This window comes from Populus nigra, chromosome 8 (genome assembly GCF_951802175.1).
Source record: "Populus nigra chromosome 8, ddPopNigr1.1, whole genome shotgun sequence".
Taxonomy (NCBI): domain Eukaryota; kingdom Viridiplantae; phylum Streptophyta; class Magnoliopsida; order Malpighiales; family Salicaceae; genus Populus; species Populus nigra.
Window position 1 is genome coordinate 14,710,712 of NC_084859.1, and position 25,004 is coordinate 14,735,715.

Genomic DNA, 25,004 nt, shown 5'->3' on the forward strand with positions numbered 1-25,004 from the left:
CTTGAGTCTTGATAGCGTTTTATGGTTTTGCTACTTTACTTTTACGTCGTATCAGCATATGCCACGTTGTCACCCCGGCCGTATTATAGCATGTCACTAGCCTTAAGTAAAAAATAAAGTTCAATACCGCAAGCAATTTTTTTTTTTTGTTAAAAAAAAAAGTGAATTGAATAGTAAATTCAACTAATTAAAATAAGTTTATTTTATTTTAATTAGATAAAAAATAGTGATAGAATGAATTAAGTTTTAAAAAAACATAATTATAATAACTCAGGAAAAATAAATATTTTTTAAAAAATAAATAATATATTTCAATTTACAATTCATTATATATAGAAGAATAAAATAAAGTAAAAAAAATATAAAAAAATTGGTTATGGTCAACTTGAATAAGCATGTCAAAATTGTAACTCTTTTAAATCAGAGTCGAGTCAATTTGAGATATCTCACTAAACCCTTAGTCCAAAAAAATAAAATAGTTATGAAGCTTTTTTTATCAAAAAATAATTCGTGTTAATTAGACTTGAAGCACTCTATGTAAAAAAATTATGAAATTCAATTATTAATCAATCAAATGTAAAATAATAAAATTAAAAAAAAAATCAATTATATAAAAAAATTAAAAATAACAATTAAAAGAATAAAAATCAAAACAAAAATACAAAATAAATTTTATATTTGATTGAATGATGAAATTAAAAAGAAAAATCAATTTAATGAAAGGACCAAAAAAATCAAAAGAATGAGAATCAACATTAACATCAAAAACTAAAAATAAATTCTTGATTGAAGGGTAAAATTAAAAAAAAATTATAAAAGAATGAAGAAACAAATTAAAATAAAATAAAATAAATCAAAAAAAATTGTCATTTATTGCTTGTTTGGATGTTATAGTTTAATATCAACATAATATTATATGTCCAACATAAACTATGCTTGTTTGGAATATGATTAATTATCAACTAACGCCTACATGAACTGATTTGGTTTTATATTAATGTAAAATTCACATCTTATAGAATTACAAGGTAGACACTGTCGTCTAACAGGTTAAGTTCCAGGTATTAAATCCTTCATATGGGAAGAAGTTTATATTGATAGCAAGTGGGATCCTTTTTTTGTTGTTGAAACCACTAATTAGAGAAAGAATGGCCAGGAAAAAATAAACAAAAAGACTTTCTTTTAACCATTTATTTTGTTTAACAGGTTCCCATTCTCTATTGACAAATGCCTTACAAGGAACAAGGAGAGCAACCACTCTGTAACCTCAATGTCCCCTTGAGAGGCATGTGAAAGGAACAGTACAGCATTGATAACTAGTTCTGCACATTCTCATGTGCAATGGCTAAGTCAGAGCTAGCTTCTGGTACTGTTAAATGGTTTTGTTCTGCTTCAGATTTTTCTTCTGGCAAATTTACTGCGTTTTTCTTCATCGTGGAAGTTTTGGTGAGATAACTATAGCTTCCCTTCTGCTTAAACAATTGCGAGAAGTGGGCCTTGCAGTATAGTATACCGTCAAGAGCAGCGTAGGATGATGGTGTGATAAAGCAACCTCCATGAGAGCACCTGAAGCATGACTTGTGGAAGAATTCTCCCTCCACAGTCACCTGTCAAGAATATTTTGGTTACAGCGATAAGCCTTTTTACTCTCACTTGATCTTGTTATTTCGATCTCAATCTATTGAACCATGTGAGCTCAATAGAATAAAATAAATATAATGAAATTCAAACTTGTAATTAATTGGTCAATAAATTTATAATACTATATTAAAAAGTCATCTTAATTTAAAAATTTAAGTTATTAGGTGAGGTGTCAAAAATAATTTTATATTATTATCTAACACATTCTTTCAAGTAAAAGTTATTTAAATTTGAAACTTACATATGTTAACGTTATCTTATATGTTAACGTTATCTTATGTTTAATTTTTATAATTAGAACGAGAGTATTGAAATTTAAATGTATAACCATTTAATAGACAAAACTCTGATATTATATAAAAAAAATTATCTTTAATTTAATAATTTAAACTAAGATAAAACTATGTTTAATTTATCTTTAACACTTGGTGTATGAAATTATATTGATTCCAGGTTATGGTACGACAAAGATATCAATGAGAGTTATTCTGACTTTTGCATTTCAATTTGAGTTTGTGCAAATATATACATATAATGGATTAGGAATGAATGTTAATAATTGGGGAAATAAGAATTGTGAGAGAGAGAGAGGGAATTGGATAAGAAACCTTCTCTAGTGGGTATACAGTTTTTTTACAGGATGCACATTTGTCCTGGGTGCCAGAGAACATGGAAGAGAGTTTGCTTGGGGCCTTTGTCTGCGTAATTGGGAAAACATACATCAAACTTCAGCGAACAACCTAGAGATTTCCATCAGAAACAAAAGTAGGGTAATGAAAAAGAATCAGTTGTCAGCAATTTTAGTACCAGGCCATTTTTCTTCTCTCCCGCTAACAGCCAGAATGCAGAAACACATTGTTAGCGCTCAAAGGAAAGGTAAAATAGGGAGGACTACATCCTTCTCCGTGGAAAACCAATTCCAAAAGTATGTAAAAGAATTGAACATAAGGAAAACAAAGAGGGGGATCTCACAGGATTGGAGTTTCTTGCTAAAATTGCCAGTCTCCTTGAAGAGCTGGTCGTAATGAGGTCTGCAATATAGAACACCATCGATTGAGGAATAGCTGCTCATCTATAAGAAAAATTTCATGGTGAGTCAAATTCGTTAATCCTGGTAAAAGATCATATTCATTAATTCTTACATGGACAACAGCTACAAAAGAGAAGGCATGCGAGGGGGAGAAAAAAGAAGGATAAATGAATAGAACTCGCACCACAAGAAGTCCATTGCAGTGGCTGCATTTGAAGCACTTCTTATGATAAGGAACTCCATCAGCTGACACCAATTCAATGAAATAAACAGTTTTATCACAGGCCTTGCATCTCTCTAAGGTCCCAGTGAAACCCATTATGTTGGTCCTGGTGAATCTAAAACCAGCAGTATAAAATCTGATATCAGAAGGGATGCTTGGAAAAGCTTTAACAGTAAAGTTCAACAACAAATTCAGAAAGTTCCGTTCCACTCTATCTCAGAAGTTAAGATAGATGGAATTCCCAGAATATGTGACCCAGATCAATAAAATGAATGTTCAATGGATGGAGAAAAGGACATGAATCGCTTATTTAAGCTATTGTAACCTAGGGTTCATGTCTCTTGGAAAATGCAAAGTACAGTTCTAAAAATAGTGGGGATATAAAGATAGACATGAGGCATTTCCTGACCAAGTCTTTTAAAGATAGTCCTGACAGGAGGCAACAATTACAACTAGAATCCTCCTATTATGTGGTAGACAAATCAGTTATCTCCATATAGATTTTTTACTATATCTAGCAACCAATCTGTAACTTCAGAGTTCGTGTGTGGGCATGACAATAAAGCACTATATTAGCATCCATTTGATTCCAAAATTGATCGGCCAACCACTCAGGAGTCTTTGCTTATATCCTACATAAAAGATGCAAGCATTGTTCACGGACATGATGTATATTCATAAATGAATAGGTTGCAATACACTGACGCTACTTATACCTTGAAATAGAGAAAAAAAACTTCAATGTTTCTTGAAAAGTTTGTGAAAAATTATTCCAATACTTTATAAGTTCATAATACTTTCCATGGTGTTAAAAAAAATAAAGAAAAATCATTTATTTATAGGTTAATGTCCCTGAAAATTACTGTCATAAATTCTTTAATTGCCCAGTAGCCATTATAAAAAAGATACGAGGAGATTGCATAAACTTGCCTACAAACATCTAACAGGTTCATCTTCGTTCTGCCAAATTAGCAGCAAGCACTTCCATTCCGTAAAATTCACAAAGCGAATCTCAGAGCCCCTAACAAACCACATACCAAGCCAAACGGCTTCATGTTGAAATGGAACTTGTTTTTGAATTAACAGAATGCTCACCCATGTCCTAACTACAACAAGAGAGACCTAACTCAGATTGGGTCCTGCCTACTAATTGGAATGGTTGAAAAAGAGACAAGGTTAGAGGGCCATGCATGCCTAGGCAATTATAGTAAATGACCGAGATTTACAAAATCAGAAAAACAAATGGAAAGAAAAGGTTGCGAATGCAGAGAAAATATGGAGTTTCTGACTATTATATGTTCTTGGGGTCCATCATTCATAATTCTCTTAACCTTTCACTGATCGTGTCCCACTTTTGGATGCTATTTTATGTTACATCCGCATCACTTTGTCTACCCAGTACCAGCCCTCCCTTTGCCTCTCACCAGACCACAAAAACTCAGCTCAGACCCCAAAAATGCTTGGAAGAATGAAAAATAAGTGACACTTATCTCAAATTGGGTCAGCACCCTAGCAATGGTTTGAGCAAGCTAGACAACCATTCAAACGTTGAAGAGCTCATTCTGAATGTGGTTTTGAAAGAGTCAAGATGAGAATAAACCCGGTTCAACTCACTGAGTCGATTGCGAGTTCGTCGTCTCTTCATGGGTCGGCTTAGAATCTGGTTCTCGTAATTGGGTTCTCTTTTGTTTCTTGGATGTCGGGAGTAGTGAGAGTGAACTGGTGGTTTCTTGAGAGGAGAGAAAATGATAAATGATTCGTAAAAGAATTCCATGGGAACCGGAACTGGAATTGTGAGAATTTTTATTATTTCAATTGATTTGAAATTTTCTTATTCTCTATCAAATATTCTTCTGGGGTTGAGAATGTTAGCTTAAGAAGTTAAATTGGATTATGGATGACATAGTTTTTAATTCATTTTTGTTTTCCTCTACTGGAGAAACGTCTACTCACACAAAAGGAAATATCAAAACCCAAGCTTGGTTCATGACATAACTTGGGTGATGTAACAGTTGCACGCACACCCAGTTACCAAATTTTACAATATCAGAAGACAATTAGAGAACCGACCAACAAACAAGACAAAATCGAAGCAAACTTAATTTTAAAATCCTTCTCTGGTATGCCCCCCTTCCCCCTGTTCTTCAGGATTTTCCAGAACATCTTAGCTACTAAAGCATCCCAGAAACTTCTTTGGCGTATACCCGGTTGCTCGGAATTTCGCTGCGGTTTCCTCTACCTTGAGACATTCTTCGCTTTTTTTCGCTTCAATCATTGCTTTCTTCTCTTCAGCAGCCTTGTGGAGTTCGGCTGTTTTGTTCTTCATTTTCTCTGCATATTCAGCCTTCTTCCTTTCCAGTTTTTCCTATCATGCCACAAATTAATCGAGACACTTTTAATCAATAGTTCATCGCAACAATATGTTACACAAGAACTTTGAACGTCTATGCAGTTTATTAAGTGGTAAAGAAAATGAAGATGCGATACCTCAAACTTCATTATTTTTGCCTCCACTGATACTTTCTTGGTTGTCTCCCATGATCCAATGGCAGAGAGTTTTTTGTGAGCCCTATTTGAAAATTCAGTGTGTATAACTAGCTCAGAACCAAGCTCTGAAAGTCATCATTGAGTAGGAATTGAAAGTTTTATGAAGCCAAGATTTACGTCCTACTTGCAGACTGAATCAAATGCAAAAATCCTTGTTTAAAGAGGACATCGTGAATCATCTAAGATGGACCTTTCACCTTTGGAGAGTATAGATGAATTCTATAGACATTTGAAAATGGAAATTCTAACCAAACTATCAAGTATCACACACACATAGATATTTATTGAGCGTCTTCGCATTTACATATCTGAAGCATGTGCTGACGACAATGAACTTTACTTCTATGGCAATAGTAATGGAGTTTCTCTCTTAGTTATTTTATAGCTTAACAGTGTGTGATCTGGTTCAGAAAATTTCTTCCAATGACGCATTTTTATAGCCTAATATGTTTGGATTCCTGGACCCAATCCCAGGGACTTTCAAATACATTATTTGATGTTGGATGACAAAAAAAGCTGGTCAATTATTGGCTTGAATGTACTTTCCATGCAGTAAAATTCTAATTCAGGAGAACTTCAGACCCTAGCAAAGATGTAAATAGTGCAAGTAGTTTGATAAATCGATTGAACCCGAGTCATTTCAAGCATGCTTTTATGCTTGATTTGATAACCTGGGTGTGGGGAGGCCTGCTTTATGGCAATACTGAAAGATGGATAGTTCAAAGCTTTAGAAACAGTCTCTTACTTGTTCTCCACTTTAGCCTTCTCATTTTCTACCCATGCTTTAATTAGAGCATATCTTTTCTCCGTTTCAACCCTTGAAAGGATAGCATCTGAAGATCGATATAAATCAATATGTTCTGTCAATAAGAAAAATATCAAATTTGAGAGCAGTAACTTCAAATGGTATCCTGCACATACCTCTGTTATTTGATCCCCCTGAAACGTTTTCAGCAGCAGTTGGATCTGCAGCGTCTGATACGTTGAAGATTTAATCATATAACTAGGGAACTTATAGTAACATGCACAAAAATAAAATATAAAAAAAAAACCTCAATAATTGAACTATTAAACTTCCCCTTTCCTCTCTTTCTATGTTAATTTCTCAGGAGAAGAATGAAAAGAGAACATACTTTCAGAAACTGGGACCAAGTTCTTCTCATTAGCAGCATCATTTAAAGAGGCTTCTTTCTCTTCTTTAACAGGTCCATGCTCTTTAGCTGGTGTAGGCAGAGAGACTGCCTTAGATTCAGCTTTCTCGTGCTCCTCCTCCCCCATAAAGTACTATTTGAATTTCACCACAGAGACCCAAAAAACAAGTTACAACAATAACTATCACCAAATACTAAACGAAAAATCCTATAAAGATTACCATCTAACAGAGAAAGAAAGAAACTGTTGTAAATATCGCTGGATTGTGGTAGGTACAAATGGAAGTTGGGTATGGACAAAAAAGCAAATTTATTTGTGGGGTTCTTTGAACTTTCTCAGGAAGGAAAAAGCCATGCTTTTGTCTTCTTTTGGTTAATATATTTATGGATCCAAAAGTTCATCCAATCTACATCGAGCAACTGCCAAATCATTACAATATGGTAGTCCATGTGTGACATTCAAGACATGTAGATATAGACTAGCTATATGGAACTGAAGATTTTTCAATATCATAAGAAAGCGATTTACTTAATTTATATTATTCTCAACTTTCAAGCATTTCATGTATTGAATCATCAGGAGAGGCGAGTCTTATAAAACAATGAGCTGTTAGCATCCAATGGAAAGGGTTTTGCTTTGAGATTATTAACGTTATGTTCATACCTGAAACGAGAAGAGTGCCCACAGACAGGAGGATGTCCCTTGCTAACAGAGGTGCAATCTTCGTACGAAAATGAAGAAAGAACACCAAGAGCAAATGAGAGGAAAAGCTTGAAAACATGTTATTTTTAGGATATACCCTAAAATTAATCGGAATCAGTCATTATGGAAATTGTTTGACTGTTAAGGAACAAAAAAAAAGGAAAAGAAAGACAAAACAGGTTGGATAGCTGACTTGGGCCACTTGGCAACAACCTTAACTTTAACGCCTATGTTTCCTGAGAATCTCTGCATTTATATATTTTCTTCATCGAATATAAATTCTACATATAGAATTAAGGGTAATGAAGCATTGGCAGTCATTTCGGGGATGAATCCTTTTCAAATAGAAATTTTAATAAACTATCGATTCATAAATATTCCACCTCTACCCACATAATTTATAATTTTCCAATATTATTCTTACAGTTTTAGTTTATCCTCCACTACTAAATAAAGACCGCCTCTTTTCATATATTTCATTTTAACTTTCATTGTTTTTCCTCTTTTGTTTCCTCTCAAATCTCTCTCTCTCTCTCTCTAAAGATTGTTTGATACCAAACGAAGGGCAGGGGCAAAAAAGAGGTTTACCCTTGATAATAAAGGACCGGTTAGGAGGTATGGTAGGAACTAGGACGCAGGTAAGCTGCTTACATCCTTGAAGGTAGCTTTACAACCATAAAGAAGCGTCAAACTAGTTGGGTCTACAAAGATTTCGAACTGAACGAATTATGAAATCCCTCGTGGTAAGTAGTAGGTGAGAAGTGAACATTTACTTGAGTTAATGATGCTGAAATCTTCTGAATCTTTTCTTCTTTTTTTTGGATTTTATCTTCACCTGCACTTTCCATGCATATAGGATATCAAATCCCACTCTCATGGACAAAAAACACTCATTTTCTATGAGCTGAGGCGTGTTTGGGTGAAGATCAATTCATTGATCAAATATCTAAACATGGTGATAATTGAAATGAAACAAGAACCATCCAACAAAATATAACTAGATGAAAGATAAATTAATCTTGGTTATGATCCATCGATGTTGAGTTGAATGTTTACTAATAAAAACTATATGTCTGCTCAAAATAATCACAGAAACTATCCTGAAAATCACTTAACATGAAGGAAATGGTATTTCTAAGATTAATTCCTTCGAGTTCATCCAATAGCTTTATAAAAACCAATACTGTAGAACTGTCTTAAAGCCTAACGGATAAGATCCAGAAAAATTAAAGCCTGCACTGCTTTAAGATCTCACAGAGATAATATTTAAGCAAAATAAATAAGTAATATATGTCAATGAATTATTCCATTTTAAAGTTAAATTCTTCAGAGGGAAGACACCAAAAAACATCTGCACCTATCATGAGTTACACGATAAATAATCGATGGAGAGGGCTAATGTTCTTGAGAAATTTGGAAGTTTGAAAAGCTTCAAAATAATTCAGGCCACAATTAATTTTCCTAAAAGAAAAAATTATCAAGAGTTGAAGCTTGTCTGATGCCCCGTGCAAGGAGATCGATGGGACCTAACATTAATTATGATTTAAGTAATTTTATTAAACTTTAACCCATCATGTCATAAAAACATAATTCAAATTAAAGAAAAAATTCACACAATGTCATGCATTTATGATTCATCTGGACACTAAATTTGCTGTGGAAATCACCTTTCATGATGTCTCGAGGCAATTATATACACTCTCTCATACAAATTAGGACAGCTAACCTAACAAAACCGACCATGGAATGCTTTTGACTTGAAAGTTCAGACACAGATGGGTCCGGAGCCCTGTGATTCAACACTCATTGAAGCAGTGTAATCTTTTCTTATTTCTTTTCTTGCACACTGAGAAGTGTTGTGACTTGATTAATTAAAATACGTCAAGATCCTTGTCAAGGGAACAGGTTTCTTACCGTCTTAACGCATGAATTATGAACTAATGGTATCAGGAGACTGTTTAACTAATTTTCATATTTTTTATTTGTAAATATTTCAAAATAATATTTTTTATTTTTTAAAATTTATTTTTAACATTATTATATCAAAACGACTTAAAAACATAAAAAAATAATAATTAAAAAAAAACAAAATTAGATTTTTTAAAAACAACAATATAACCATAATACCAAACACTCTAAGAGAATCGTTGTCAAACAAACACGTGATTCACGGATTGAGCTTTCACTAGCATCATGTTTGGTTTATATATATATAATTTTAATGAGATTTACATTTCCAATCATTTTGAAGTTAAAAATTGAGTTTCAAATGAAATTCAAACTCCAAAAATAATAAAAATAAACTAGATGTTAACCCCTTAAATTTACTGCATAAAAAATAAAAAATTAATATTTTTTTAAAAGATAAGCATATGCTCATCATTGTTTAAGAGATATTTGAAGGAATAAGATAAGGTGATGTAGGAGGATAATGTAGAAAATAAAATAAATTGAATTCTTTATCTATGTAAATTCAACTTATTTATTAATTAAGTTTAAATTTAAAAATATAATTAAATTGAATTAGAGTAGGGAAATATTTTAATTTTTTTCATATGGCACCAATAATTGACAGGCTCTCGAATGATGAGTATTTTGAGGATAATAAGCAAACCCGGTATTTCATACGGATTTCAAACGCATATGCATTGAACTCCTTTTTTCTTGACAATAAGCAAACCCAATATTCCTAGTTACATCGCCACTCTTTTATGTAAACCTCTTAAACCATAACTGTGCACGAGATTTTTATCTCGCATGGCTCCTAGGTTATAAAAGAAAGAAGAACTCGTCTTCCTTTCTTCTTCTTTTCCATAAAAGTATAGTTTTTACACCTAGTCCGGTTTAAGATCCAGGTTTTAGGTTTTGATTGGGTCACCGAATTGTTCGGATCAATTTTTTTTATAAAAAAAATAAAAACAGCATCATTTTAATAAAAAAACAAAAGTCAACGGGTTGCAACCGGTTTTTTAATCGGGTCAACCGGGTCACCAGGTTTTTTCTTCCTCTGTTTTTTTTCAACCCAACCTAATTCCAATCTCAAATCAGCCGTGTCCCGAGTTGACCCACTAGATCGAGTCGAGTTTTCAAACTATAAATAAAAGAGGTAGCAATCAAGTGGTTTTTCTAGGAGGAATCATCCTTGAAAGAATGTGCAATAGCTAATTTTTTTAGAATTTGTTTTTTCTTCGACATAAACAATTAAAAAAATTATACATTCCCACTCTTTATAAGAGTGGTAGAGTACTTTTGATATTATAAAATTGATCGAGAAACTAGGTCTTTCAAATTATTTTGCACAATATAATTATTTAATTATAATTGAAAGCAAAAAAAATATTTTATCTCTAGTCCAGTGGCTTTTTTATATTTTACTTTTCATAACATAATAAAATAACTTTATTACTCTTAAAATTAAAATTTTCTTATCTTGCCTCCAAGGGTTTGTTCATATTTTCATTTTGGGTTTTTTTTATTATTATTATGCGATCAATTTAGTATTTTAATAAATATATTTAAAAATAGTAATTTATCCATGCATTGAACACACCAACAAATAAGTCACCCTGTCATATTTAAGTTACATGTGTGGCGACTTATGACAACAAAAAATAGTTTTTCTTAGTGTTTTTCAATTTATCAAGGCAGGACCATCTCCTTGGATGACAAGTGTGGCATAATTTTTCTTGGTTTGGTACTGATTGATTTTTTTTTTTCTCTCATCTTTATTTTTTGTGTCTCACCGTTCAAAATTTCACAACCCTTCAATTTATTTTTTCTTCAAATTTAGTCTCTATTCTTTCCATTGATAATTTTTTATTTGAATTATTTTATATAATTGAATTGTTTTTTAAATTTCAACCTCCTTTATTTTTTTAATCTATCAGATTTGGTCGTCATCCTTTTAATTGCTATTGCTTTTACTTTGACAGATTTTTTAAATTTATTTTATTTTTCTAATTCCATCCTTCATCATTTAATCGGGCTTCTTGATTGAGCTCGGGTCTAGGATTTAACAGGTTATAAATTTGGAAGATTAACTCAGGTTTAAAAGATACATCAGGGTTCATTTGTTTTTTTTTCCTTGTTTTTAAGTTCATGTTTTTTCAATTTTATTCTTCAACATTTGATTTAATTGAAGATTAGGTCCTGTTATTTTTTATTTGCTTTCTATAGGATTTTCAACTAATTTTAAAAATGACTTGGGTTATCTCAAACCTTTTTATTTGTCATTCTTTGTTAAATTTAGCTTTAGAAAAGAATTTTTTAATTAAATTAAATTAATTTCTTAAATATAAGTATGGTATACTCATTTCATGATATTTTACTTTAATTTGAGATCCTTACTCAAGCGACTCATGTGATCTTTTTTAGTGTCGTCATGCAGCTTTTTACAATGATGTTACAACCATCTCGGTGAGCTCTTTCTAGTAATGGGTCAGTATCCATGACGTGGCGTGGGCCACCAATCTAGGTTTATTTTAGTTATTTTTTATTTTTTTTATTGACTATTTTTTTTTTATCATTTTAGCTTTCAATATTTTGTTGATTAGAATTGAGCTCCATATTTTATTTCGATTTAGGTTGCATGAGATTATCAATGTCCTATGCCTTGAATTGCAGGTTTTATAGGCTAACTATGGTTAGTTTAGATCGATTTAACGTGTCATTATCTCAATATTTTTAAAATAAAATATTATTTAATAGGTCATCATCTTAATATTTTAAAAGTGTTTTTTCTTGTAAATATCAAATCTTTATATTTTTTAAAAGATTAGAAAAAAAAAACATAACCAATTGCGTAGCGTGTACAAAGAATCTACTTGTCTCTAAGACTCATGGTTGCTTTTCACATGCTGTTGTTTTCCCTACTCTCCTCAATGTGTTACACGCATGCAACAAGGCCAAAAACTTCCCCAAAACTGGTATGTATCTTTGCATCTTGGCAACTTCATAAAATTAACGAGTGTTTGCTTGTTTGAATAAAATATATGGGCGTCAACGTCCATGGTATCCCCACTTCTCTTTTCCTATAAATACATCTCCCTCCTCTCGCCACATACAGGCTCAAGTGTAACAATTCGCTACAACTAATTAAACTTATTTATCATCCTTTTATATAATTAATGGATGTGTTTATTCCTGAAGAGTATGTTATGCGGAGAAGAAGAGAAAAAAGGGGAGCTGCAATTGCTGAAAAAAGGACAGAGGAATCAAGCAAGAGAAATGCAGAAGAGATCAAGAGAGTCCATCCATCACCATTTCGGCTAGAGAATGAGTTCTTGGTTGCCAGTGGCCTTAGTGAAAGTGTACTCTTCAGCTGCTTCTCAGCATAGGCATTGTCGTACTATATAATGTAGTGTTAATCAAACAGTCTCTGTCAGACTCTGTGGGTTTAGTTTAGTTATAACAATTATCCTGATGTAGAGCATGAGTAAAATACATGGAAGCGTATGCCAAATCGCCTGTAATGGGTGCGTTATATATTAACTTTAGCATATTACCACTCCATGATAAAAATAATTATTAACCAGGCTTGCATGAATTTTCTGTGTTTCAATGTCTGCAGCAAGCGAGGGAGTGAGCTCGCAATGGTCATCATCAGGTCGAAGATCAGTACGCGTCATCTGCATTTCTTATGTTGAATTGGGCCGTCTTTAAAGATTTATGCCCCATTGGTCATTCACGTACTCGGGCTTGGCGGAGGGAGGCTGTCTTTTATCTCCTTCGGGCTTGGAATTGAGAAAGCATGCTCTTATAGATTGGTGTTTATTGCTATTCGGTGGGTTGGGTTAATTATTTTTTTTTAATATAGATTCGACCAAATGCAACTTCTTGAGGGACCATGTGTGATTATTATGAGGAAGTTAGTTTTTACCAAGATTATTATTAATATAAACAATAGTCTCCAGATTGTGTAATGTCAGGATGGCCGAGTGGTCTAAGGCGCCAGACTCAAGTTCTGGTCCTCGTGAGAGGGCGTGGGTTCAAATCCCACTTCTGACAAATTTTCCTTGCTTATTTTAAATTTTAGAAATTCGAATGAGCGAGTGTCGAGCCCCTTTTGGACAATTCTCGTTCACAAAATTCACTAATCATTTTTAGAAGCTCCTGGCCCAATTTCCTTTTAGTTTTGCTCGGTTCCATCATTCTTTTTTAATATAAAAGGAAATATTCGAGTAAAAAAAATGAATTGTGCGAGGATTGGTTTGAAGTAACTCAGTTAAATTGAGGATTGGTTTAAAGATAATCCAAACAATAAGTAAAAATATAATTTGATTAAAAAAACTCAAGATAATATTATTTTTAAAAAAATATTGAGACAACAACATATTAGATCGACCCGAATCAACACAGGTTAACTTATCAAATATATGACTTTGGTTTTGAGACCATGATAACCTCATATAAAATAAATTAAAACAAATTATGAAGTTCAATTTCTAACTAACTTAATATTGAAGAATGAAATTGAAAAAAAATCAATTATATTAAAAAAAGAAGAAGAAAACTTAACCCAAGTTAACCTGTCAAATCCATAACTTGAACCATGAAACTAGGATAATCCTATATAAAGTAAATTGAAATAAATTATGAAGTTTATTTTCCAATCAATCTTATGCTGAATAATGAAATTGAAAACAATCAATTAAAAAAAAACATAAAAGAACCAATCGAGTCAAATCAGATTAACTCATCAAACACATAAACTATGTTATGAGACTGGAAAAATCTCATAGAAAGTAAATAAAAAAATACACCTAGTTAACTCACCAAACTTGCGACCTAGATCATGAAACTATAATAACCTTATAAAAAACAAACTGAAACGAATTATGAAATTCAATTGCTAATAAACCTATTTTTGAATGATAAAATTTGAAAAAAACTAACAAAATCAATCTAAAAAAATAACACAATAAAATGACATGTGTCTACACGGGTTAACTTGCAAAACCCGTAACTCGGGTCATGAAACTAGGATAACATCTTAAAAAGAAAACCTAAATAGATCATAAAGTATAATTCCTAATCAATTCAATATTAAAAGATAAAATTAAAAATAAATATCAATTAAAAATAGAAAAATAAAACCCAAGTCAATTGAATTAATTATCAAACTCATGAAACGGTCATGTGGCTAAAATAGTCACATAGAAAGCAAACAACAAAAAATCATGAAAATCAATATTGAATAAATAAAATATTAAAGGATAAAATTAATTAAAAATTTTTATTTTTTATATAAAAATAATTATTGCAATTAATAGTTTTGTTTCAAGTCGGTGGACAATAAAGCACCACCTCTTCTGGATTTTGCTCACAGTATAATGCGGGCACGATAACTAATAACATCTAATTAAATTAATCACGTTTTTCATTAAGCTTAAGGTCACACACACACACACGACTCTTACGAAGGTGAACGACTTTGTTTCTTGCATTAATTCAATTTCTTACGACAAAAGGTAAAGGATCACTGGGATTGTGCTGAACGGTTGACCACCGGTTTGTTTTTTTTATCAGGAACCATCACCACTCAGCTTTTACTTCCATAGAATTTGGTTAAAATAGGCCATCTAATTAACTACATCTAAATACTATTGCTAGTAACCCCAGGAAAAGATAATGGTAGTCTTTGGCATGTATTTGGTCTACATCATGGGAGGTATTCGATCTGTGGGTGATCCTGCATTGTTTTTCACGAAAAAAAGAGGAGGAAAAGAATTCATTTAATTTGGACATCGTGTGGTTAAATAAAATAAAATGAAATGAAATCAGACATCAATGTGTGTGCCGATCAAATTTAGAGTTTGCATTAATTTGGTAATGATCAAATGATCCAAGCATACAAAGATAGGTGGGGGATCTACACTCACCCACCATTGTTAATTTGGGGGGGTGGGGGGTGAAGGTCTTGTTATTTGCTAGTTGTTTCGATTTCCACAGGATTAATATCCATGGAGTGGCTGGAATTAGACACCAAGTTGACAAGAAAGTCAAAGATATCTGTTGCTGTAACAGCAGAGGCCACATCCTCTTTGTGAAGTGTCCTCCTCTTGCCTTGGATGGTGATCATCCAAGACCTCTGTGTTAACTCCTCGATGAAGAGTTCACATGCTTTTGAGAACACAATTGGGGCCTCACCAGATATCATCTTCACATCATCACCGGATTTCTTCATGATCTTCTTGATTCTTGCCAATGGCAATGAGTGAGGCCCAGTTTTTCCAGATAAACCGCCAGAAAGTATTCCTGAGTATGTCCCAGCTTGCCTCATATTGTTCTTATGTCGGGTTCCTTGACTCCAGGTAGCGTCGAGGTAATGATAATAATGTGAGAGGGAGTGCAGTTACAGTTCAGAGAAATGTGGTGAAAGATTGCTGTATTTGCATGAAGAGATTAATATTCAACTTATAAGAGAGGGACGAGTAAAGAAATACATGTACAGGCCGGCCGGCCAGCTTTGCCTAGGCCGGCTACAGTCATATAAATAAAATATAGTTGGGACGTTTAGAATTTTCTTCCATTTTCTTGCATCTATTAATCTCTAGACTTCTAGCTCGTGGACTTGTTACCGATATGGCAGCCATTTGACACTAAACAAAACAATGGCAAAATATCACTGTAATACGTTTTTTACTTGTGCTAAATGGGAATGCAAACCGTGGTTTTAATTTCCTCTCCAATTTAAATTAAATTCTCTGCGTGCCACCCATATATATCCCTACATAATTACTTGAAGTAAATAGAAAAATCCTTCGCTCTTTTCAAAGTTTTAAGAGCAATTATGCATGATATAATTTGCTTGATCAGAGACAGATTCCTTCGAGCCCTTAGTTTTAGGAGGGAAATAGGAATTGGTTCTCCTCTAGCAACGTCAACTTCGAATTCTTACATGCAACGAGGCAACTCTACATGCAAGTTAGGGATGATTAATTTTTATTTGGTTTAATTTTTATTAAAAAATAGTAATTAAATTGAATTTTTTTAAAAAAAAAAATCAAACCGAAACTGGTTCAAACCGACCAGTTTCGGTTCGGTTTGGTTTTTAGAATAAAAACCAGTCCAAACCAGTTTGGCTCGGTTTTTTCAGTTTGAGTTTGGTTCAGTCTAGTTTTTGCGGTTTCAGGCTTGTAAAACCAAACCGAACCGGTTGATTTTTTTAAAATTTTAATTAGTTTTTTTCACAGTTAGATTTTTTCAGTTATTTTTTTCCTGATTTTCTTAGTTTAATTATTTTTTTTTCCTCACCTCTGGTGCAAGGAGAGGGTAATTCAACTATGCCCAGATCCTATGAAGTGTTATTAGGGTTGGTTGAAAATTTGATCCACCCATTGATGCAATGAATAATTTTAATGTATTGTGAAAGCTTTATGCAATAAATGTTTGAAAATTCGGGGGGGGGGGGGGGGGGGGGGGGGGGGAAGGTTTTTTTTTTAATATAAACTATATCTTTTCTTAATTAAGATTTAAAAGAAAATTCTCAAAACCTCGTAATTATTTTATTAACTTTACATGAATTTTCCAACTACGGACGCGTGGTCCACTGGTCAATGATAACTGTTGGTGACTTCTGCGGTGCCTTGGTCATAAATGCAATCATGACACGTGTATAAATTAATTATGAAGGGTCCAGAAGCTTTGTATCATAATATGCCCCACAGCACAAAAATATTTATTCTTCAAAGTCAATTACTATACGGCTTTTATTTTCTTAAAAAAAAAAAAACAGAGAGAAAATGTCACTGGAATCCGGCGATGCAGGGGCGGAGCCTTCTACAAGGCTAAGGAGGGCTGTAGCCCAGGTTAAAAAAGATTAATGAGCCACTTTTCTTTTTAATTTTTACACAGCTTATGTCCCACTTTTCCTATCTTTTACAGCAAACCTAATATCCCACCTTTTCTTATAACACAAATTAATTACTTCTCATCAGCCGCCACTTTACTTTCTGTAGCAATACTAATTAATTAGCCACCCACCTTCTCTTTCAATTCTAATTAATTAATTATATTTTACAGTAAATTTATCTAAATATAAATAATTAATTGATTCACATGTCGTCTAAATAACTTGGGGTTTTAACTATTTTTCTTCTCAATAATATATAATTTTAGCTTGGATTTTGAAGAAGAATCTATACAGAGAGCCGCAAGAGTGTAAAATCATCAGGTAAGAATTTACAAGCCATGACTTTTCATTTTGAATTTAATGTTTCATATTCATTACAGTAGATTGTTAGTGGAGTAAACAGTAGACTGTACCTTAGAAATTGATGCATGCTAACACACTAGTAGTCTAGTACTAATAATTTACTAGTTATTTCAAAGTTAAGTTCTCCAAATCTTCCAGTAGTTTGCATCACTAGTTAATCCTTGTATATTCTGTATTTTATGAATATTCTATTGTGGCATTAATATCTTTTCATCTTACACCTGACTTCCCTAATCCTTTTTACTTGAATAGGTTATAAATTATAATGGAAAATCAAGGAAACAAAAGAGGAAAAACTATGTTTTCATTCTTTAAACCAAACGAACAAACATCAACCAGTAAAGGACATTCTCCTTCCAATGTTGTTATGTCAAATCGTAGTGAACAACCCCCTTTCAAATCTCAAAGAGTTGAAATTGATGTTAATACTCTTGAACGAGATCCTGGGTTACGAATTCCAGTGTGGAGACATCCTATTAATCAACAAGATGAAATTAGAAGAGCTTATATCAAAATGGGTCCATATCAACCTAAGTTAGCAGAGTATCCAAGGACTGAATCAGGGAGACAGTATCGTCGATTTCAGTACACTTGGTTTGATCAATTTCCTTGGCTAGAGTACTCTCCATCAAAGGATGCAGTATTTTGTTTTCCATGCTTTATCTTTGAAAACAAAGTGCCTCGTCATCTCACATTCACCACCGAAGGCTTTAGAAGTTGGAAGAGGGTTAATGATGGGGTTAGATGTGCACTTTTGATGCATGTGGGAAGTCCCACTTCACCACATAATAATGCTGTGAAATCTGCTGAAGATTTAATGAAAGTAAGTAGACATATTGATAAAGTGTTGAATGCACAAACTGTTGAAGAAGTTCAGAAAAATCGGTTGAGACTTATGACAACAATTGAAAGTGTTCGATGGCTTAGCTTACAAGCATGTGCATTTAGAGGCCATGATGAATCTTCGACTTCTAATAATCGAGGTAATTTTTTGGAGATGATAAGACTTATGGGGAGACTGAATGTTGACATTGATGATGTTGTCTTAGAAAAAGCTCCGAAAAATGCAAAGTATACCTCGCCGACTATTCAAAAAGAGATTTTGCATATTCTTGCGAACAAAGTGAGGAAAAAGATTTGTGAAGAAGTTAGAGATGCAAAGTTTTGTATTTTGGTTGACGAAGCCAAAGATGCATCAAATAAAGAACAAATGGCTATTGTTTTGAGATTTGTTGACATTCAGGGTTTTGTACGAGAGCGTTTTTTTAGTATTGTGCATGTTTCAGATACTACTTCTTCAACACTTAAAAAACAAATTTGTGATGTGCTCGCTCGATATAACTTGCATATTTTTAATATGCGAGGTCAAGGGTATGATGGTGCTAGCAATATGCGTGGCGCATGGAATGGACTACAAGCTCTATTTCTCAGAGATTGTCCTTATGCATATTATGTACATTGTTTTGCTCACCGATTACAACTGGCATTAGTTGCAGCAGCTGGAAATGAGATTTCTATTTGGTTATTTTTCTCAAAATTGACAACCATTATCAACCTTATTTGTGCTTCTCCAAAACGTCATACCGAGTTACATTATGCTCAGGCTATAGAAATTGCACATATGGTAGCTACTGGAGAACGTGAGACTGGTAGAAGGGCTAATCAAATTGGTAATTTACATCGAAGTGGAACTACTCGCTGGAGCTCTCATTTTGATTCTATTTGCAGCTTAATAGATATGTATGGTGTAACTATTACTGTGCTTGAAAGTATGGTTCAAGAAGGATCTTCTAATTCTATACGTGGAGAAGCTGGTGGTTGTTTGATTGTGATGAAATCTTTTGAATTTATATTCATCTTATATTTGATGCATAAAATAATGGGGATTACTGATTTACTTTGTCGAGCTTTGCAGCAAAAATCTCTTGATATCTTAAATGCAATGGATCTTGTATCAACTACTAAAGCATTGCTTCAAACTTTGAGAGATGCCGGATTTGATCTTCTCCTTGCAAATGTGCAATTTGTTTGCACAAAATATGAGATTGACATACCACATATGAATGCTTCGTACAAAAAGGCTACAGGTCGTTCATGTCAACAACAAGGTTCAGTGACAGTTTACCAGCATTATCATTATGATGTATTTAACTCAACAATAGATTTTCAGTTGGAAGAATTAAATTCTAGATTCAGTGATGAGACAGTGGAACTCCTTGTACTTAGCTCTGCTTTAGAACCTAAAGACAACTTTAAATCATTTAAAGTTGATGCTATTTACAAGCTTGCTGAGAAATTTTATCCTGAAGATTTCAATGAACAAGAGATGTATTATTTGAGATCTCAGCTAGAGCATTATCAGATTGATGTGATTCATCATGAGAGCTTTCAGAATATGTCTACAATTTCTGAATTATGTCGAGGATTAGCTGAAACAAATAAGTCGCAGCACTATCATTTGATTGACAGGTTGATTCGTCTTGTTTTGACTTTGCCTGTTTCCACTGCCACTACAGAGCGGGCATTTTCAGCTATGAAACATGTTAAAACCGTGCTTCGCAATAAAATGAAAGAGGAGTTCTTAGCAGATTCTATGATGATTTACATTGAACGAGAGCTTGTTGAAGATATTGATTCGGATTCGATCATAGATGAATTCTATTCTATAAAACATCGAAGGGTGCAGCTTTGATAGTATAATTTATTTTTATTTTTATTTTGAATTTTATGTACTTTAAATTTTATTTTTTATATATTTTATGTTATGTATTTGAATTAAAACTTTATTGTTAATTTGACAATTTTATATATTTGAGTGAATGATTGATCTTAAAAATAATTTATGTGTATTTATATCATAGCCCAGGATAGAAAAAATTCCTGGCTCCGCCCTTGCGGCGATGGCTGGTGGAATTCGAGCTTGATACCGGTCAAAAACAAAGTTAGATTTTAATCTAAAATAGTTGTTTATAAATAATTTTTTAGGTTAGATTTGAGTTTAGCGTCTGAGGTAAGCATGGATGTATATTTTTTGTAGAATAATAAAACCATAAAAATTGATTTTGGTGGTGGCCGGAGCAATTTTGTCAGGTTCTTGCAACGCTGCTGATTTCGATTAAGAGGAAGATGAATCAGTGGACGAAGTGTTATGTACATGATGACACACCATATCCAAGGCTTTCTATTTCCCTTTTTATTTCCTGGCAAGGTGAGGCCTGGTGGCACAACGCGTCCTCATGCGGGCCTGATTTATTTAGGGTCTTTTGGTACAAGGATATCTATCAATGGCAAAGTCAAACCATTAATTTTTTTTCACAATTTCAAAAGCACAATGAAACGATTAATAAATTTTTTTTTATTTTTTAAAGAGATTTTTTGTTATTATTATATTAGTCAAGAAATAATTTAATAAATAAAAAATAATAAAAATAAAAAAATGGCTGATATATGCAATGTATGGAAGACGTCTCCATCCTTTGAGCAACACATGTAATGTCTCTCAGCGGCTAAAATTCCCCTTGTAAAGTCATTTGAAGCGCCGCTCCATTCTCTTTCTTTTATGGCGACTCGTGTGGCTAATGGCAACACGATTCATCTTCAGTGACGCTTTCTTTTTTTTCTCTTTCCTCCACTCAAAATATACCTGGTCATGCGAAATTTTAAAGTTATCCTTTGATTTATGAAAATTTTCACTTCAATCTTTATTCTTTTAATTTTTAATATTTGTTCTTGATTTTTTTGTAAAATTTTGATTTATCCAATCCTAATCTGTGATTTTTTTTCTAATTTAATCCTCATTGTTTTTTTTTTGTTTTTTTAAATCAATTCTTATTTTCAAATTCACCATTTAATAAAAAAGTTGGTTTTATTTTTTTATTTCAGTTTTAATCCTCATTATTTTGATTATTTTTTGTCCTTTTGTTAAATTATTTCTTTTAGTTTGACTATTCAATAAAAAAATGGCATTTATTTTGTATGCCAATTTTGATCCTCATTATTTTCATTGATATTTTTTTGTTTTGAATTCTGTGTATTTGAAATTCTTTTTTCAATTTCATCTTGAATATTTGATTGGTTTATAATTAGATTTTGTGATTTTTTCAAATATATTATTTATGATCTAATGACTTGGATCATGAGTAGACATCGTGTTTTTTTTTAATTGGCTTTATGATTTTTTTTATTTTTTTCTATCAAATTATCCACATCTTATGACCTTGTCTGTGGGTCTAATGAGATAACCCGATTAGTTAGCCCATATTATCCAGGTTACAGGTTTGTCATTTCAATTTAAGCTGATTTTTTTTTATCTTTTTTCAACCATTCTTGTCATTGTATATTAAATGAGTTGAGAATTATGTTACATGTTTGTCTCCTTTCAAAAAAAAAAGTTTACATATTATTATGATTATTTTTTATTGTGTTGTATCATCTAATTAAAATAAAACAAATTTATTTAACTTGATCGACTCAAATCACATATTTTTTGTCTTTTTAAAAATGTGTTTACACCGCATCAATATTATTTTTTACACAAAAAAAATATCTGGCCTCGCGGCTAGCGCGCAGGAGTACACCTAGTCTCATCCAAATGAAATGGGCCGACAAGGGCTTCGTAAGACATGACCTGAGCCCAGGCCTCATCCTAACATCTTTTGCCCTTTATCTTATCTCTCTAGGGCTGTCCCAATCTTTACCGTGCAATTCGGGATTGTCTGTAGGGCCATAGCAACTATTTTCACTTTCCCGTCATCTTTCTTGAGCTAGACGGCACCGATCGTACTTAGCTTAGCTTTTCCTAAATGCTTAATTCTTTAATTTGGTTCGATTACTAGATTTCTCGCTTGCTGGATTATATAAACAACATACAACTCCAAGGCCCAAGCTTGAATTTCCTTTCATTTTTTGGGGTCATATCTTTTGTGCGAGTAAAATTCAATTTCAATCAACTTGCATGAAGACGGATCTCTTTCTCCTTTTTTTTTTTTTATGAAAGAAATCTATATCTCAAGAGAGAGAGAGAAAAAACTAATTAAAGCTAGGCAAAATTAATTAGAAAATAGTTGATGATGCCGGCGAATTCGATACAAAATCTTCTGCTCTTAATCATGAGTCTTTACTATTAACCATGCCCCACAACCAATTTCAGCTCACAATTAAGACAGAAACACATGGATGTCTTTAATCAAGTGAGATCTGTAGGCTTTGAGGTTGTCTTTGCACGTGATTTCGTGACACTTGCACACAGAACATACCTTTGCATCTGTGCTTGCCAGCCTTCTCTCATTAACTAACAGATGATAGCGCGCTGCCTCGAGGGGAGAAAAATGGGGCAAAGCAAATCATGAGATGTGATGATAGCCATCCTCGAGAAAGGCTTGGCCTCTTTTGGACCTCCCTGGTAGTGTCTCTCTAATGGGGTCGACCACCTTCACGTGAGCACCTTCTGTTGTCTCTCATGTGTGTGCATATGCTCCCTCATGATTTCTTCCTTCCTTTCTCTCTTTCTCTCCTCTCTTGATTTAGTTGTAATTTCTAATTCCTGGTCCTCGTATCTTTAATTTTCCTTTCCTTTTCTTTTTTGATTTTCTTTTTGTAGAGCATAGCGACGCTACCAATTTATGTGTTATTCTATCGTGTTAAAAAGCTAAAGTGAAAAATCTCAAGGAACTTTAATACCATAATCACATTCAATTTGATCTTTTTCACGCTTCCCTCTCTTTGTTTGTTTTTTGTTCTTTAACAAATGAGAGGCTTAGGTTGATAAAGTAAAGTGAACATACGTATCCATTGAACTAAATCCTCCTTGTTAAATAAATTATTTTGATAAGTTTTCATGAATGAATGTTTCCTAAAATACCCTTAATTATACATATTGATATTGATGGTATAAAAGTGTAAAAATAAATAAATTTGATTTATGTATTGCATGCATAAAATAACCAGACACCTCTCAATGGTTAAAAATCTATCTTGATTAACTAATTTGATTTGTCAAATCTTACCCTTATACACATCTTAATGTATTTTTTTAAGTTCTTAGAAGTCCCGCCCACAAGCTTTCTATATACATATCTTTTTCTATGCATGCAATACATTTTCTATATAGTGAAAACATTGTTTTTTTAACCATTGATTATTTTATAGTACTGTAATTGACCAACATCTATACTAATAACACTCATGGTACAAAAATTCTTAATTTTATAGGACAATATTGTCACCAACATTTCCATTAATAGCCAACATGACTTAACACCTAATGATTTAATTTTTTAGAAAATAATTTTCTTCTCCTTAATATAAGTTAAAGAAACCAAGTGTCTAAATATATCCACCTAAATGTAAGAAAAGAGAAGATAGGTCTTTGACTCAATATATAGCCATTAAAGGCTAGACCATGCAATCTAATATATAACCAACAATTCCATAAACCACCAATATTTACCATCCAATAATTACTTGAATCACCAACAACAATTCACCAACTCCTAAAACCACAAACAACCACCCGACAAGTCTTAGGAGCATAAACAATCAAGCAAAAAATTCTTAAAACATGCAATTTCTCTTACATTTCCTTACTATTTTTTATTTACCGTTCATATTTTTTTCTCCTACATTTTATTAATTTGTATTCAATGTACCCATATATACGAGACTTGTTTTGTTAAAAAACTCACCTACCAGCCTAAGATAAGAAAGTACGTAGCCCTGAAATACTCAATTCTTTGTGTGAAGTTTCTCACATCTTCGTTATATATAGAGGTTGCTGAATTATAATTTAGGTCTGTCCATCAAAGAAATTATGTGCGATAAGATTTGAACTTCATCGACATTTGGTCGTTTCTTATATGTTTTTAATGGAGTAATTAGTAGAATAGCCTTAACATTTTTCTCTGGAATAGAACTGTTTCGTTTTGCAGGTTTGCTTGGAATAAGATTCTGGTACCGCGTCATTTCCTAAATGAACAATACAGGGCCTGCAACTGCATGCCTCGTGAGTCAGCTTTTGATCCCTGCTTTTGTCTCCTGCAGCCTACCTTTTGTGAACATGAATCCTGTTTTCTCAAAATATCGAGAGGATTAAACGCCAGTTGTGTTTGTTCCTCTTCATTTCCGAATCCAAGGTAACACAGATTAAGAAATAATGGCATACTCGAAAGCAACAAAAAAGAAATTATGCTGAGCTCTTAACACCGCAAAAAGCAAAGTAAAATGGGGGGGTAGGCGGGACTATGCGATCACAAACTTGATTGTGTCCATCGCTCCACGATAGTTAGGAGGACTATACTTCTCGTGCTTGATTTGATGGATAATCTTTCCTTTTACGTCCTTTTAGGTTCTTAATGGCACAAATTAACTTTCATGTGAGATTCTGTTGATGATAGCCTAAGAAAGGTCTTTGTTGCTTACAACATGATGTTTATAATTAAATGTACTAAGGATTTGGACCCATAAATTGCAAGGCTATGTAACTTAGGGAAAACATG

At 32.9% G+C, this 25,004-nt stretch overlaps 4 protein-coding genes and 1 non-coding gene across 8 annotated transcripts; 2 read left to right on the forward strand and 3 right to left on the reverse strand.

Moving 5' to 3' along the window:
* Positions 1-1,163: 1,163 nt before the first annotated feature.
* Positions 1,164-3,494, reverse strand: LOC133701406 (LIM domain-containing protein WLIM2b-like). The gene is made up of 5 exons (XM_062125312.1): positions 2,856-3,494; positions 2,614-2,713; positions 2,449-2,471; positions 2,250-2,339; positions 1,164-1,607 (listed from the first exon to the last, which is right to left on the reverse strand). The coding sequence occupies exons 1-5, from the start codon at positions 2,988-2,990 to the stop codon at positions 1,317-1,319; spliced, it is 639 nt and encodes a 212-aa protein (XP_061981296.1). The 5' UTR covers positions 2,991-3,494; the 3' UTR covers positions 1,164-1,316.
* Positions 3,495-4,797: 1,303 nt separating this feature from the next.
* On the reverse strand, positions 4,798-7,393 carry LOC133701291 (remorin 1.4-like). Of its 4 annotated transcripts, none has more exons than XM_062125158.1 (6): positions 7,257-7,393; positions 6,575-6,725; positions 6,363-6,416; positions 6,187-6,274; positions 5,382-5,463; positions 4,798-5,259 (listed from the first exon to the last, which is right to left on the reverse strand). In XM_062125158.1, exons 2-6 carry the CDS (start codon positions 6,717-6,719, stop codon positions 5,059-5,061), a joined length of 570 nt encoding a protein of 189 aa, XP_061981142.1. In that variant the 5' UTR covers positions 6,720-6,725; positions 7,257-7,393; the 3' UTR covers positions 4,798-5,058. The 4 variants fall into 4 exon arrangements, with proteins under 4 accessions (XP_061981142.1, XP_061981143.1, XP_061981140.1 ...); XM_062125159.1 differs by lacking the exon at positions 7,257-7,393 and adding an exon at positions 6,814-6,920 and having other exon boundaries at positions 6,363-6,407; XM_062125156.1 differs by lacking the exon at positions 7,257-7,393 and adding an exon at positions 6,814-6,907.
* A 5,824-nt stretch (positions 7,394-13,217) lies between these two features.
* Positions 13,218-13,301, forward strand: TRNAL-CAA (transfer RNA leucine (anticodon CAA)). Its single transcript has one exon. It is a non-coding gene; the product is annotated as a tRNA-Leu (tRNA).
* Positions 13,302-15,216: 1,915 nt separating this feature from the next.
* Positions 15,217-15,576, reverse strand: LOC133701962 (nuclear transcription factor Y subunit C-3-like). Its single transcript, XM_062126157.1, has one exon. It carries the CDS (start codon positions 15,574-15,576, stop codon positions 15,217-15,219), a length of 360 nt encoding a protein of 119 aa, XP_061982141.1.
* Positions 15,577-18,025: 2,449 nt separating this feature from the next.
* Positions 18,026-20,203, forward strand: LOC133701963 (uncharacterized). The gene has a single exon (XM_062126158.1). The coding sequence runs from the start codon at positions 18,026-18,028 to the stop codon at positions 20,201-20,203; it is 2,178 nt and encodes a 725-aa protein (XP_061982142.1).
* The last annotated feature ends 4,801 nt before the right edge of the window (positions 20,204-25,004 follow it).